The 16,294-nt window shown below is 41.1% G+C and overlaps 1 protein-coding gene across 2 annotated transcripts in view; it reads left to right on the forward strand.

Annotated features, from left to right (window-relative positions):
* Positions 1-16,294, forward strand: part of MATCAP2 (microtubule associated tyrosine carboxypeptidase 2) — a 54,488-nt gene that overhangs the window by 7,722 nt on the left and 30,472 nt on the right. For both annotated transcript variants that reach the window (XM_019483412.2, XM_019483411.2), the window contains exon 3: positions 11,796-12,484. In XM_019483412.2, coding sequence (XP_019338957.1) covers positions 11,796-12,484 — 689 coding nt within the window. The remainder of the gene's footprint in view (positions 1-11,795; positions 12,485-16,294) is intronic.

Here is a 16,294-nt window from a genome sequence, read left to right on the forward strand (position 1 = left end):
CATCCGGCCCACCCCATATCTAACTTAATGCTAAAGCAATTATTGTGTCTTCCCTATCACTCACTTCCAGTTTTAAGACTTTTGCTACTTGTTTTTGCTTTTTAATAAATTGATCACCTGCAATTCTTTGGTCATTCTGTAAAATGGACAGCTATGTTTGGGTAACTTATTAAAGATGATATTCTAACACAACCATTCTAATATAATAAAAAAAATTACAGCCCAGACCATTATACTGCACGGTCTGGGACAGATGCTCTTTTTGTTGTTGTAATTTTTTTTTCTGTTACATAAACTGAAAGAAATGAAATCCAGAAATTCAAAATTATAATTCCTAGAATAGTTCTAACTCAGTTCCCTGGACATTAAGGTTAAAGCACTATACAGTCGTGAGCTTCACTGTGATTTATAGTTTGGCTTGCCTCGGCATCTATATGCCAGGGGCCGCAGCGTAGGGGAGTCCTTGGAATCTCAATTTAAGCATTAATAGAGTTTGGTGATTAATACAGAGTAATTATTACCAACCATTGCTACCTCTTCTGGGTGCTGTTAGTAGTATGGAGTTTCTCAGAAGCAGTCATGTTTTTAAACAGTATAATGCTGGTAGGCTGATAGTGGATTTAAAATAATAACAACATGTGAAATGTCTCAGCAAATACCTTTTTCATTTGATTTTATTTTTTGCAAAACCAAACAAATTCCTGCAGTTAAAGATCGGATAACACAAACAGCCCTCTCCCTTCCTCCCCCTCCCCCCCGCAATTTTCATGCATCATTTTATCCGATTCAAGGGCATATCCTTATATTAACAGAAATCCATTGGAAAGTATTACTATGTGTTTGTTTATTAAGGAACTTTGGTGAATATTTTAACTTAAAGAAAATCGACTTAAATAACTGACTGACACATTGTGAGTGCTTCCTCTGCATCAGAAAGGGCTATAGACTTACTTCATGCGAAAATGAAAGCCAAGATTCGTCTTGTCTTTTACTGGAGCCTACTGCCTGAGATCATGTACAGATATTTGGTTTCTGTTGAGAAAATTGCTGCTTTTCCAATAGAAGCCACAAGTGTACAGACAGGATTTTTCTCCCAGAGCAAAAATGACCACTCTAGGAGAAAAATAACTTGGGAACAATGATGGTTAAATGGCTTCCAGGTGAGTTTCTCCCAGAAGACCAAACTTCTGTATATGTACCTTCTGAAAGAAGTTGCAACACAGTCCTCTGGCATCCCAGCATGCTTTGCTCCCAGCTGCCCCCCATAGGTCCAGGGAGACATTGTGTCACTTGGTTTGGACTCTACTTCCCCAGATGAGCAGGGAGCCCTTTTACAGTCCTCACATTTAACTAAAGGGAGACACAGCCTGCAAGGCAGCCTGGTTCAGCCAATCAGGGGTGCCTTGTGCGCTACTGTATCTGTTGCTAGGCAGATTGGGAGGCTGCAGAGCCGCAGAGATGTGTGCAAATGGACCCCCTGGCTGCTCAGCAGCTTGGCACTCAAACATCTGTTCAGGTGTGTCTAGGTAAGTTTCCAAGAAAACAAACCCGGGAGAATTATCCCAGATCTTTTGAACATGTATATGTAGCCTTAGATTCTGAGTGTCACACAGATGTGACATAATGTGTAATCCATTCCTTTGCAGAGCATCTTGTTCATGTACCACTTAAATCCAATCCCCTTGAATCCAATTTTGAATCATTAAATGGAATTTAAATGGTGAAGGGACATAGGGAGAGTTTTTCCTAAGCATTCAACATTCATAATGTTATCTAGAGTCAATTTTTAAATGCAGAAATGCAAAGTGAGCGCACAGCCAGTTCCTTTTGAGAGCAATGAGAAAAACATTGAGAAGCGAACATATTTGAAAATTTGGTCATTTCTCTGAAGTGCCTAAATTAAGAGCTGAACACTTTTGGAAATGTTCTGCCTAGTGCTGGTCTCTGCAGTGGGGTAAATTTCCACTACGGTTTTTTAATGCAAACAGGCATTTGGATGTGCATATTCAGTAATTAAGCACCCAATTACCATGTGTACATAAATAAATGAGTAAACTTGCATAAAATTAGCGGCCCCTTGAATGCTGGCTGGAACTTGACTCTGTGGGTTCTGTTCTTAAGAGCATTTTCAAGTATTTCAGAGTGCCCCCATTAAGAAACTTTTAGCTGGTTTTAAGAGTCTCAGCTGACAAATGTTATTGAAGCTAAAGAAATTGATTTCTTGATAGGCTTTGGTGTAGTCTGTATAATGGAAAATTTACTTCTTTTGAACTGTCAATGTTTCTAGAGTTTAGATCATGGCTCTACTGCTATTGGGAAATGGTTCACATGTCTCTCTTGAGTGAGAAAGTGGAAATGTATTGAAATCCAGTAACTCTTAAGCATCCTTACATATACCTCCTCTTCCCCTCCCCAAAACACAAACTCACACTGTTCTCTAGAGGTGCACTGATATATCAGTCCATATCAAATCGGCAGCAATAAAAGGAAAATTGACGTTATCAGCAGCCGGAGTTTTTTGGCCAGGGTAGCCGATAATGTCACTGGTAAATGCTGCATGCATGCGCGCAGCCACAGCATGCACACTGCCAGAAATGCAGCCCAGCAACTTGGAGACCAGCATCTGGCTGGTAACTGTGGTGGGGGGGAGGGCGGCCCACCATGGGAGTGGGGCAGGGGCAGGCACTGCCCAGCAAAGGTAGGGCACGGTGCAGAGCTGCAGGCAGCTCATCCGGGAAGAGGAGAGGGGAGGGGAAACAACTCCCTGCTGCTGCGCATGCCCCCAGGGGAGGCATGGGAGGCATGTGTCACCTAGATTTGTGCGTGGGGTGAGGGCGGGATCCCCACTGTGGGCTCAGGGCCAGGGGACCAGCCTCTTCCCGGTGGGGGGTCTGGGCCAGAGCTGCACTTGGGGTGGGCGGCAGTGGCACTGGGAGGGGAGGATACGGGATGGGCTACAGCCACCCCAAAATTTTCCGTAGCCCCTTGTAGCCCCCCCCTTCCCCCCAGCACTGCCACTGCCTGCCCTGAGCACAGCCCTGGCCCAGCCTCCCGCCAGGAAGAGGCCAGAGCAGCCCCTAGCGCTGAGCCTGCACCCTGGGGGTGCGCACAGTGGTGGGGAGCCACCTCCTTCCCTACTGCCCTGTGCCCCCTGGACGAGCCGGTCAGTTATGGCTCCCAGGTCCCTTGCTGGTGCACCCCTACTGATCTCAATAATAGCTTCATGTATGGGAGTAGGCAAATATCCAGGGTTAGGGTTTTAGCAGTTAGAAATGTAAAAACACTGCCATTCTGAATCAGTTGGCTGTTAATTTGTATTTAAAATACCAAGTTTGCTCTTGTGGCCAGCGCCATTTGTCCAGGGATGCTTCTCTTTAAGGCCTACTCTACACTTCAGTGTTCTGCCAGCGAAACTTGGATCTCCTTAAAATTTCTCTGTGGTGCCAGAAGCCCCCTGCCCCTCATCTGCCAGCAGAATTGAAACACTTCTCCCAAGTGAAATAAGTTTTCTGTTGCTATTCACAGAAGGCATGTGTAGATACTCCTGTGCCTTCTGCCAGTTTTGGTGGTACCTTCAGCTGTGGTGCTTTCCCGGGATGTACTTTGTGCTCTGCTGACACAGCTGCAGCAGTAGGGCCACCAGAAGTTCATGGATGTATACCTAGTCTGGTGACTTTGTAGGGCTGGCTTCTGTCAGAACTAAATAAATGTAAATAAGATTTTAGTATCCTGACAAAGACCAAATCATCCCATAAAATCCACAATGTGTGAACTTAGAGAGGAATACGTTAGATGATATTGCAGTAAGAACTCCAGTGCCCTTTCCTTTCTACTGCTGCTGGCGGATGGGCTTCTTGAGGGAATTTAAGAAAAAAGAGAACAGACACGTCTTGGAAAGGAAGAGAAACAGCTAGTCTAACTGTAAAAATGGACACTTAACTCTCAGAATTAAATAAGGGAGGAGACTCTCAGCCCTTCTGAGTGAAAAGGTCATTGTTTGAATTGATTTGACTGATCTTGTTACTTGGAACACCTGGGCTAACTATAATGACAAAATTTGAGGAAAATAAAATTGAAGAAAATACCATTTGTTTGTTTTGTTCACTTGGGGCATTTAATGGTGATGGTCTGAGTCACTTCTACCACTTCCCTGATTATCATTTTTCCCCCTGTTGTTTGTTTTTGTGGCTCTTTCAAGTAGCAATGGGCAAGAAAAGTATTTTTAAAACTGCAACAGCTAACAGGGCACCTTGGGTCAGGTGGTGGACCTGCAAATGTTTTTAACATCTTTTAAAAATTACACTATATACCAAGTTGACAATTTTCCTTTAAGACTTCCACTTACAGTGGAATTCCTGTTGTTGTTTACTGGAATTGGCCACATGTGGGTTGGGGTCATATTTTATGAATGCCTTGTACATTTATATTTGTACAGCTAACAGTTATGATTATATGAAAAGCAGAGTAAACATTTTAACCACCACCTAATTTAGCCTAAAAGATTTGCAAAACAGAACCTGTTTTGACACTGTGAATTTTATTATACTACTGTTTACTTAGTGTCAGTAGTTAACAACTTTCAATAATACCTTTCTAACATTTGCTGAAGTGTAAAGGACATTTTATGCACAAATGATATATTACTTCTGGTATTGACCTCCCGAGATATAGTGCCACTGAACAGAGATTAAATTGTGCTACCTGAGTTTTTTCTCACTTCTTTGAGTTGCTCCTGATAACTTTTGGTGTCACAGAACGGAGACTTAGGCCTTCCGAACATATGTGTGGGTACACATCTACCAAACAAACGTCAGCACTTAAGAACATTATGCCCTGGAGGCTTTTAGAGCTATTAAGACTTGTATATAACAGTGGGCATGGCTACACGAAATGCTACATATACAGTAAATTCATTCTACTGTGCATTAGCACATCACAGCAAAAGCTGTGCTATTGAGCTAATGCACAGTAGAATTAGTGTACTGTGCATTAGTATCACTTAAAAGGCATGTACCAGTGCTACTGCGCAGTAGTGCTGGTTACTACACATTTAGTTAGTACCTATTATTACAAGTACTAAACTTAATGCACAGTAACTACAGCACATTAATGCACATGTAAACATGCCCAGTATGGGACGGATATAATACTTCTTCCACAAGTACTTTTTCAAGGGAAAGCCTAGCTCCTCACACTTAATGATCTGGCATCTCACTGATACAGCACCTCAAACATAAGCACCACAATGATACAGGACTTCAAACATAATGAAATCTCAAACTTAATGATATTATAAAATATAAGACTATACCTCAATCTAAATAACTTCAGGTACATTTGGTACCATCTTTTCATAGTATGGGTAAAATGGGTGCTATTATTATGGATGGTTATTCTAAATTTTATGAGAGAAAGCAGGAAAGGAGCGAATCAATACTTTACAGGATGAACAGCATCATTTTTAAGCCTGTTTATATATTTTTCAGTGAACTGACAAATTGGTCATGCATCTACTTTTCAACTGTGACATGGCAGCAAGGATATACCAGGCCACAGATCGGGGATGACAGGGCACAGATAAAAGGCAGGTTAAAATATACCTGGCAGGTTAAAATATGCCTGGCCACTTGGCCTACACCAAGTAAAAAGTATTCATAGTCTTTTAAATATTGTCAATCACGTAATAAATGGAGCTGATTAGATTTTTATACCAACACTGTGTGGGGAGTGGTATGTGCAGTTTTTTGGGCTTGGGATTTTCTTTTTCCTGACAGTTTTTTTTTTTCTGACAGCTCCACTGATTTTTTCCACTGTCTCAATCTGTTGGCCTCTTCAGCTTTATTTTGGAAAAAATGCTTGTTGGAGGTTATAGTACAAGAGAGATAATCCAGCATAATCATTACCTGATCCTTGACCTATGTGTGAACTATGGAAAATATTATCTGATATAATCTTTCTAATACAGATTTAAATATAGCCACAGATGGCAATGGATTTGATTTGTGTGAACCTGGGAAACTACTACAGCCTAGTTTGCAATACCCAAACTGACACAGCAGGCACTGGAGGGTTGCTATGGACAGTCATGCTGGTATGGCATATGATATTAGACTGATGCAAGAATTTCAGAATTTTATTTATGGCCATTTTAAGACCATTTCCCTCCGTTTTACTACCCATTCTACCATTTCTTGGTTATACTAACATTGTACCACTTGAGCTCCAAGGAATTTCTTACATTGTGGTAAAAGAAAATGGGTAGATTTATAATGGAAACAACTCATTTGCAATGCTTGATACTTGTATATGAAAATTTGTGTTACTTTTGGCTCCAGAACACAGATCTACCTTTAGAGACCAGGTTGAGGTCACTTTGAAATCATGTCACTAAAATGTGCTTACTTTTCTTAAAGATGAAGAACCTCACACTCCCAGAGTAGTACATGCCAGAGGCTCACTTTAACTACCTTTGTCAAAGAATCATAGAAAATTAGGTTGGAAGGGAACTCAAGAAGTCATCTAGTCCAACCCCCTGCTCAAAGCAGGACTGGCCCCAGCTAGATCATCCCAGTCAAAGCTTTGTCTAGCTGGGTTTTAAAAACCTCCAAGGATGGAAATCTCACAACTTCCCTGTGTAACCTGTTCCAGTGTTTTACGACCCTCCTAACGATAACATTCTTCCTAATATCCAACCTAAACTTCCCCAGCTGCAACTTGAGATCATTGCTCCTTGTTCTGTCATCTGCCACCACTGAGAACAGTCTAGCTCCATCCTCTTTCAAACTCCAGGTAGTTGAAGGCTGCTATTAAATCCCTGCCTCAGTCTTCTCTTCTCTAGACTAAATAAGCCCAGTTCCCTCAGCCTCTCTGCCTAAGTCATGTCCCCCAGCCCCCTCATCATTTTTCATTTCCCTCTGCTGGACCCTCTCCAATTTGTCCACATCCTTTCTGTAGAGGGAGGCCCAAAACTGGACACACTACTCTAGATGTAGCCTCACCAGTGCTGAATAGAGGGGAATAATCACTTCCCTTGACATGCTGGCAACATTCCTGCCAATGCAGCCCAGGATGCCGTTAGCCTTCTTGGCAACAAGGGGACACTGTTGGCCATAGGTGACGCATAGGAGAAGCACGGGTGGGGGGGTGGCGCAGTCCCCACTCGCTGCTTACCTTTCCCCGCCCCATACCAACACTGCTGCCAGCAGCTGTGGACAGTCCCTGCTTGCCACTCACCACCATGGTGCCCCCCCATTCATTGGAGGCACCAGTCATTCATGCTGTTGGCTCATATTCAGTTTCTTGTCTACTGTAACCCTCCAGGTCCTTTTCTGCAGAGCTGTTTCCCAGCCAGTCAGCCCCCAGCCAGTCAGCCCCCAGCCTGTCCTTTCATCTGCTTTCCCAGAAATGTGAGCATGATCATCCTTTCCTGTCATTGCCAAGAATACCTTTCATTGTATAGTAAATGTGCATATACTAGTTTACTTGTGAATTTTGACCTTCTGTAAAATAACTTGGCTGCATCATGATCTGTGGGACTGATACTTGATACTGTTCCTTTGGGCTGGGAATTGAAATTCTTACCGCTATAGTATATGCCAAAGCAGGCTAAGCTAGACAAGCAGGTTGTCTTGTACTGGTGAAAGTGATCTTCTCAAACATGAATGGTAATGCCCTGGAGTTCTTTTCTGAGGCAAGCATAAAGGAAGTGTCTTAAATTGACCACAAAGCAAAACTAATATTACATATTACCTGCTTATTTAAATACTCATTTCAGTGAGGAAAGGAAGCTCCAAGAATATGCATGTATTTTTTGCCCATTTCTACAAATATTTAACCATTCTGCCTACTATACACCAGAAGGTAGTACATTGTTCTGTTTAATGATGGCAGCTCCAAGAGAACTGAAGAACATAAAATCATACAGTGTGAAATATGAAAGAGTTCATAAAGCAGGGAAGCATCCACAATGTTTTTGTGACATTTGTTCTGGAAACAAAATCAATTTTACTATGAAAATAAATCTGAAATTAAATTATTGATTTATCTTTCTGCTGAGAGACTTATTGATCCCATTGCTAATGCTCTATTCAGAGTATAATTACTATATGCAAAAGTGATTATAGTTCAGATGTACCTAACTGTACATCCAGAATCCAGAGGTCCTTATGTAAATTTTGTTCTGTCTATACTTTGGGCCATATCAATGGCTACGTAGGTCCTTTACTTGTAGGCATGAAAGTAAGGCCATATAAACATCCATTTTCTCCTGGGAAAGTCACTGCTTTCCCAGGGGAAGTGACAAGTGTACAGATTCAGCATTTTTCTCCCAGAGCAAAATTAACCTGCAAACAGCTAGGGTTAAATTGCCCCCAGAAGAATTTCTTCTGGAAGAGAGAATGTCTGTATATGTTCTTTTCTGAGAGAAGATGCAGCACAATTGTCCAGCATCCCATTTTGCTTTCCTTCCACCTTCCCACCATGGAGACAATGCGCGTTGCTTCCTCGACTGCTGTTCCAGCCAAGCAGGGAGCAGAGCACACCCCCTTAACAGATCTCACATTGTGCTGCAGGGAGAGACAGACTGACTGTGATCATTCTGGGTCAGCCAATCAGGGCCGTCCCGTACACTGGGGAGACTACAGAGCACTCTGACATGCGTGCACAGGGGATCTCTAGATGCACAGCATCAGCACTGAAGACTCTCTGCTCGTCAGGGGTTCAGAATCCAAATGCCTGTTCAGACAGGCCCTGCGTGCCAACCCTGCAGCCCCAGAAACTGACACAAGAAGCAAGGGGAGGGTCACAAGCCAACAGGCCAAAGGAAGGGGACAGGTAAAAGGTAAAAAAACATCAACACTGTGGTAACATATACTCAGCATCTTAAATTTCCCCCGCCCCGCTCTGCCCAGCACCTCCAGAGGTGTCATCAAACAAGCCTTTAGTCCCTAGGGCAGTGATTTTTAACTTGTGGCCTGCGGACCTAAGGGATCTGCGAAAGATGACTATGATCAATAAAAAGTATGTGAATACTGATACTTATAATTCAAAGGGGCCTGCACCTCCATTTGAAATTTTCAAAGGGGTCCATACCTCCATTTAACATTTTTTAGGGAGCCACAAGTGAAAAAAGGTTGAAAACCACAGCCCTATTGTGCTCAAAACAGCAGCCAACAGCTGCCGCCGAGTCTGAGTCTAGTTTCTTCAGTCCACAGTCCTGGCTGACCAAACCAGTGAGGTCTTCAGCTCCATTGTGCACTTTATGTAGGGCTGACCAGGTTTCATGTGCACACTGCTCTGTCTTCCCCTCACTCCAGCCTCAAGCCTCCTCTTCCTTTTTTCCTTGCCTCCCAGCCCATGGGGGTTTCTGGGAGTTGCAGTCCAAATTAACAGTCAACACAGCTCTGCAGACTTCTCCCTACTTCTTCCTGCTGTTACACACATTACATTCACATCACACCTTGATTTTCCATCAGGAGAACAAACCTGGATTATATGTGGTAGGGTGTTTTTAAGCCTCCCCAGAGGCACTGGGTGTTGGCTACAGCTAAGACTTTGGACTTCACCTGGGATGTACTGATTCTTCTACTAGGAGCAAAGCCAGAGGTTCCTAGCTAGAAGGTCTTGCCCTTCCACTCAGGGTCGGACTGATCACCATATTTGGGGTAAGGAAGGAAGTTTTACCCCATGGTCAAACTGGTATGGATTGTGCGGGGTTTTGCCTTCCTCTGTAGCAGGGGCATGGCCCTCTGTCAGGGACCTCTTGAGCATATTGGCAACATTTTATAGAAGCAGGACATTGGTTGCCATGGTTCCCATGCTTCCCCTGTGACAAGTTAAGGTGTAAGGTCTATGTTGTGTTAGGGATAAAGGGTAGTCTTCTGTAGAATTCATAGTTGTATGAGATGGTTTGGATAAGGATGATCCTGACTCAGGCAGGGGGTTGAACTTGATGACCTCTGGAGGTCCCTTCCAGCCCTACTTCTCTATGGCTCTATGACTTCCAGATCATTTGAATTTTTATGCAGCCTAAGTTTCTGGCATCGTTTACCATTTTTTCTCAGAGGCCCTACAGAAGCCTACCTACTGTGCTTAGATCTGCTTGTAAGGCCACTGGAATGTAGATCATTCCTCCGTGAAAATTAGGCACAGGTGTCCAGTAGAGATTGGGGCTGTATTATCTGCTGTAAACAGCCACTTTATGCTGTAGATCTCCTTTTCTGAGGGAGAGAAAGCTACCGCAGAGTGCAGTCCAGCAGAGCTCCATTGGAGTTGCTTTGCCCCAGAGCCAGCAGGAGGACAAAGGTCTGTCTATGCTCAGGAAATTTTACTTACAAATTGACCGTAACTAACTTGCAGCGTTTGCATTTTGAAGCAAATTTTTTTTTAAACCTGAGTGTGTGTCACTATAGTACAGCTTTGCCTTCTAAGTTTCTCAGAACAGTTTGGTACTAACTGCTCACTTTGTAATACCCTTACTCAACATAGGATTTTTAAGTTATAATTGATGGAACTGCCTTAAAGCAAAAAAATAGGAGTTTAGGGAAATGCACAAAAGTCCTGAAATTTAACCTACTAGTCTTGCGAAGTTAAAAACTGCACCCAGGAACTCAGGTTCCTGGTATGTCACCCTCTCTGAGAGATTGCTTTGATAGTCAGATTTGCCATGGAGGGCTACTAGCTCCAAAACAGTGTGCTGTGAAGAAGGGAGTAGTAAGCACTCTCTTGCTTGCTTACCTTAGAGCTGTTTAGTATATCACAGCTCTGGCAGTGGGGTTGTCCTACCCCACTCCAGAAAGCAGAGGAAATCTGTGGTTCTGCCTTATAATTCTGTGGGGTGCACATTTGTGCTGAACTTTACTCATGGGCTACATTTTAAAGTTCATTCTAGCTTTATTTTTTTTTAAATCAATTACTTTTCTAAAACATCTTTAAAGATGAGTCACAATTTGCTTAAAACTTGTAGAAAAGCATAATGTGTCTATGGAAACTTAAAAACACATGCACCAGGATTTGATTTTCAACAAGTTAATTGTTGAGATATGCACTGAGTTTGGGCATCCAGACTAGCACAGACTAGCACAACTAGCATTGAGTTTGGGCATCACGAGCAGGTCCAAGGAGGTGATCCTCCCCCTCTACATGACATTGGTCAGGCCACAGTTGGAGTACTGCATCCAGTTCTGGGCGCCGCACTTCAGGAGGGATGTGGACAACATCGAGAGTGTCCAGAGGAGGATCACTCACGTGATCGGGGGCAGCAGGGCAGGCCCTACGAGGAGAGGCTACGGGACCTGAACCTGGTCATCCTCCACAGGAGAAGGCTGAGAGGGGATCTGGTGACCGTCTACAAACTGGCCAAGGGGGACCAGCAGGCTATGGGAGAGTCCCTGTTCCCCCAAGCACTACTGGGAGTAACAAGGAATAACGGCCATAAGTAGACAGAGAGTAGATTCAGGCTAGATATCAGGAGGCGCTACTTCTCAGTCAGGGTGGCTAGGATCTGGAACCAACTTCCAAGAGAAGTGGTGCTCACTCTTACCCTGGGGGTCTTTAAAAGGAGGCTAGATAATCACCTAGCCAGGGTCGTTTGACCCCAGCATTCTTTCCTGCCCATGGCAAGGGGTCAGACTTGATGATCTGCTCAGGTCCCTTCCGACCCTACCAGCTCAAGTTTTTGGTTCAAGTTTTTGGTTTCATATTTGGTATTTTGTTTTGGCCCTAAAACATATATTTCTCTCTGTATGGCAGTCAGATGTATTCTAGATTTTTTTGTTTTTGTCTTTTTTTATATACAGAAAAACTTCACTGGCCTAAACAAGAGCTCTCTAAAAAGACAGTCTTAAATCCAGAGGAACACAAGCTGGTCATTAAGAATGAAAACAGTCTTCAGCACCTGTCACCTGGAGTCCTTAAGGACATTTTCACAACAGGAACAAGTAGCTACAATGTCCTTCTGCAGAGTAAAGAGGAGAAGAAACACCACTTCCAAAAGCAGTCATCTGCACATCATAAAAGACACAGAAAATCCACCAAGTTTTCCACTACCTTGCGAAGCAGCGAGCACTGCAAGATCAAAGTACCGCTGCCTTTGCTGAGCAGCGGGTGGTACTGTACGAGCAGACAGCCCTCTGTCTTTATCACTAGCCCAATGTCTAGCAGTGTAAAGTTTACAAATGGTATTTCAGTCACAGGGAACAGCAAAGGACTGCCACCTCGAACCAAAAGCAAGGCTAAGAGGTATTATTTCTCTAATCTAGCAAAGCCAAAGCAGCCCCAGTTGTCAAAAAGCCATGGAAAAGAGGGAGAAGTTTCTGGCCGAAAACTCTGTATACTAACTGCCATCAAGCCTTCCAATGTAGAGAAAGAGAAGATGAAATTCTTCAAGTCAGATTTTACCTACAATCCTCAATTTGAATATGCAAATCCTGCATTGCCAAATGTATTAGCCAAGCATAGTCAAGCATCTGACAGATTTCTTAAGCAGGTACAATTCTTTTTTTTTCTCTTTTAAAAAGACAGCGTGGGCCTCTTCTTGCTGCAGGTCAGAGATTCTTCTTCATAACAGCTTATATTAGAACATGAGACTATATCAACTGCAAAATACAAATTAAAGGGACATTGATATTGAATGCACTCCCATATCACTGGGCACGTCTACATGAGATGTTACTGTGCAGTGGTTACTGTGCATTTATTTTGTACTTGTACAAGCAAGTACTAAATAAATGTGCAGTAACTGGAGGTACTGCACATTAGTGCCAGTGAATGTCTTTTTATTGATGTTACTGCACAGTAGCCTAATAATATTGCGCAGTAGTATCTTGGCACAGTTTTTGCTAAATGATGCTACTGCACAGTAATATCAGGCTACTCTGCAGTCAGCATCTCATGTAGATGCGCCCACTGAAACCTTTTCAAGTTGAATGTGTTTTAAAAATCTTTTTTTCACCAGAAAGAAAAAACCTAAAATTTACTGCCATAGTTGACAAGGACCTATCCACGTGACATTAATTTCTAGTTGTCTCTCTGGTTTTCATGTTTTCTTTGACTAGCCTGCCTAATAGAATGAGATGTTTCTATAAGATGTTGTAGATCTGAACCTACTTAAAACATGAAAAAGACTGTAGAATATGCAAGTCAGTCATACAGGGTATCTCTATGTAATGTCTCATGTAATGGCCTTTTTGTATATGTCTCAGTCTGGTGGGAGGAAAAGGAAACTTAGAGAACCTACCAGCCCTCTTGCTGACACAGTATGTAGGGGGCAATCATAAATTCGTTATGACTTGCCTTGAGGACATGGTTATTGGATAAGCATGTGTTGATTTCATTTGGTTTAATTAACTTTGGAAGGATAGTCACATTTCATTAGGCTCAGTCAGGCAGCAAATCTGCCTCTGCCCTTGACTGCAATTGAAATTCTGTTCCAGGGACAGGTAAAGCTGCATAAATCAATTTTCCTATGCTATGTGGTCTGCTTTCTGTGTAGGTTCATGGGATGCAGTTGTCCATTTGATAGCTAAGCTGCAGCCTTTTCAATTCATTTTATTAATGTGGCTTCCTATCTATTATCATGCTCAAAATGCTTTTATTTCAACTTTAACCTACATGAGATGCATCGAGTGTTTATCTCTGTAGGACCAAAAGCAACCCTGCTCCCACTTGTGCTTTTCTGTAAGATCGTTTCTAGCTTAGGAAATGAAATAGCTGTAGAAAATGCATTTAACAGAGAATCCCATATTGTAAATGCTGTCATTCTGTAGCAGGCTTTCTTTTTTGGTTGCAATGCATACAAAAATTATTTCACTTCCACGAAGAATCTCAGTGCAGGAATTGAAAATAAAACACTTCAAATATCAGACACCTAGGATTTTATCATCTGGTTTAGGAAGAATATGATGCGCCATATTTTCAAAACTATTGAATGTGTAAGAGGATCTTCTTTTTATTCTTTTGGTTATCCTATTATACATTTGATCTGAATTGTGAGTTTAATTGTTTCCCTGATGAAACAGAACATATCTACTTTGTCCTAAAAAGCTCTGAAGAGGTCTTTTAAGTTATTACTTATTTGGTGTGTGCTTTCTTTTAAAACAAATGTCTGCTTGGTGAATAATTTTAGGGACAGTAAAATTGCTGATTGCAAATAAATTAAATAGCTAAATTTGGAATATTGAATTTAATGTAAACTAGCCCTTTTTGTATTTATGAAAAAAGAAACAATTCAGTTTTAAGCAAGACTTTAAAAGAATGTTTTAATATAAAACTCTCGTATAGAGAAATCAGTGAAGTATTTGTTTGAGGGTATGATTTCTTTCAACAAATTACTGTAAAATCTAATCAAAATAATGACTGACTGACTAGTTTATAGCAATTGGTCTCTCAACGATATTTGTTAGTTATTTTAGGGACTGATGCTTCATTGAAAGTTTTTTAATAATTAAGCATGGCAAAATACACATTTAATATCATAACAAATAAGGAAGATAAGCTTATTTTATATCCAGTGAAGCATGACATAGCTGACAAATTTTCTTCAGTTGGACATAGAAAGTAAAAACTGCTTTTCTCAGACAGAGCTATGAATTGCTTTACAATATAAGTTAGTGTATGTGACTGGAATGGAAAGGAAAAACAATATTTTCTCAAACTTCAGATTATTAAACTACTGAATAAATGGATTCTGGACTTTTTAATAGATAAAAAATAGCAGCAATCTTGTCTCAGATAACACCAATCCCAGTAGATGGCACTGTTTCTTTTTCCCTGTAGTTAAATGGAAAATCTCATTTTCATGGAGATTTGAATTTAATTTCTTCTAGCTACTATTTATATGAACCAATATATTTCCCAGAATGATAATCAGTAACTTATATATGCATTCCTACAATATGGGTCATAAAAGTTGCTGCCTTCCTTCAATTTTCACTGAAAGTTTAAACTAAAACATACTTTCATTAGGAGGAGGATAAACACTATACTGCCTTTTGCCATATATACTAATGAATTCTGCTCTTGCAAGCATTTACAACCAATCAACTTTTTAATGGTTTGTTTTCAGACATTACTATATGCATTGAAGTATTTTTCTTATAACAAGACAGTGGACTCACTTGGGTTTTTGCAACATTTTCAGGCTTCGATTGTTCACCATCATTATTCTAGAAGCATTATCTGTTAAATTAATTCTGACAGATTTGCAGGAGATGCTTATAGCAATAGACATACACGCACATGCACACATGCATACCTACACATAGAGCAGACCTAACGCTGCTCCCAGGCCAGTTTTACAGTAATGGAATTCCCTTGGCTTTTTACATCAACACTGTAAGTCAGACACTAATACATTAATTCTTCAGAAGACACTACTGAGGAATTTTTAATCATCTGAAAATTTGGATTCATAGCTACTCTGGAAACTCAACAGAGAGTCTGTTCTTTTACATGTGTGTTTTCCTCCATTGCGTGTGGCTATTTCGAGTCTTAATGCTGTATTGCAGGCAATGTTTTCTGAAGATATGATGGGGATTTAACCATAGAAGTACTCAATCTTTTTAAAGAAAAGTAATACAGGGGAAATGAGATGGGTTTTGCCAGTACTGTATAAAAGAAATGCTTGACTTGGAAATTAATTAGAGTTCTTCTAAGCTCTCTCTTCTCCAGGCCTCTGATCTCATCAGAGAAGATTCTCCAACTTGGTAACACAGTCTGCTCCCTTTTAAGTTCCCCTCCTTGCCATAGATATATAGTAACGTGTAGGATTATTAATGTCATACAATAAACTATGGCTAACTTCATAGCTTCTTTTTTTAGGAATTTCTCTGTTTTACCACTTTCTTTATTTTCACCTTTCTGTTCTCCCCTCTTCAATTTTTCCGTATCCTCTTATCTTTATAGTATGTTTCATTCATAAGCTAAGAAATATGTAGTAGAGGAAAATACATAAAGAATCACAAGTATGTCATAAACATAAAAAATAGCATAGCAAACAGGCCTTTCATAATGATCACTATCTGTATCTTCTGAAGCCACAGATGTAGTTCTCTTCACTTTACGTATATTGTAACTGTAATAATAGGGATAGTTCATAATCAGGATTGCAGTACAGCGTCCAAACGATCAGAGGTCGTTTTCACAACTAGAAACATTATTCCTGGCTTGGACCAAATACTCTTAAGTCTTTATCTTCATTAGTACTAAGTTCACTATAATCTTAATACAATTCATCTATATACGCAAGGTAATATTTGGGTTGATGCAATTATTATGACCTCTTTCTAGTAGATAACTT

This window comes from Alligator mississippiensis, chromosome 5 (genome assembly GCF_030867095.1).
Source record: "Alligator mississippiensis isolate rAllMis1 chromosome 5, rAllMis1, whole genome shotgun sequence".
NCBI lineage: Eukaryota > Metazoa > Chordata > Crocodylia > Alligatoridae > Alligator > Alligator mississippiensis.